The sequence below is a fragment of the Penaeus monodon genome, chromosome 21 (assembly GCF_015228065.2).
Source record: "Penaeus monodon isolate SGIC_2016 chromosome 21, NSTDA_Pmon_1, whole genome shotgun sequence".
Classification (NCBI taxonomy): Eukaryota; Metazoa; Arthropoda; class Malacostraca; order Decapoda; family Penaeidae; genus Penaeus; species Penaeus monodon.
Window position 1 is genome coordinate 40,517,791 of NC_051406.1, and position 340 is coordinate 40,518,130.

At 41.5% G+C, this 340-nt stretch overlaps 1 protein-coding gene across 1 annotated transcript in view; it reads right to left on the reverse strand.

Annotated features, from left to right (window-relative positions):
- Nucleotides 1-340, reverse strand: part of LOC119586490 (major facilitator superfamily domain-containing protein 6-like) — a 16,793-nt gene that overhangs the window by 2,997 nt on the left and 13,456 nt on the right. The window contains 1 exon segment of the mRNA XM_037935228.1: nucleotides 1-129. This exon segment is cut by the window's left edge and continues 59 nt beyond it. Within this exon segment, the coding sequence (XP_037791156.1) occupies nucleotides 1-129 (129 nt within the window).

Sequence of the window (340 nt, forward strand, 5' to 3'; positions counted from 1 at the left end):
CAGAGGTGTAGTCTTTCTGCACTTGACCCTGGGAGGCATGGTCGATCAGCAGGCCTGTGATGACAACCAAGGTACCCCAGCCCAGGGATCCAAACAGGCGCTGTTCTCCATACTTGTTGGCTTTCTCACCTGTGTAATTGAGAATACCTCACACACTGAACTCTTATCATCATTCATGGTACATCTATTTCATGCTGTGTCTTTTAACAATAGAAGAATATCTGACTATATAGATTTAGATTAACTTTTATTTCTATTGGCCCCCCTTTTCTATAAACATGGCAATTTATACCTAGATTTTTGGGAAAGAAAATCACATGACACCCCTTTACACATCAGC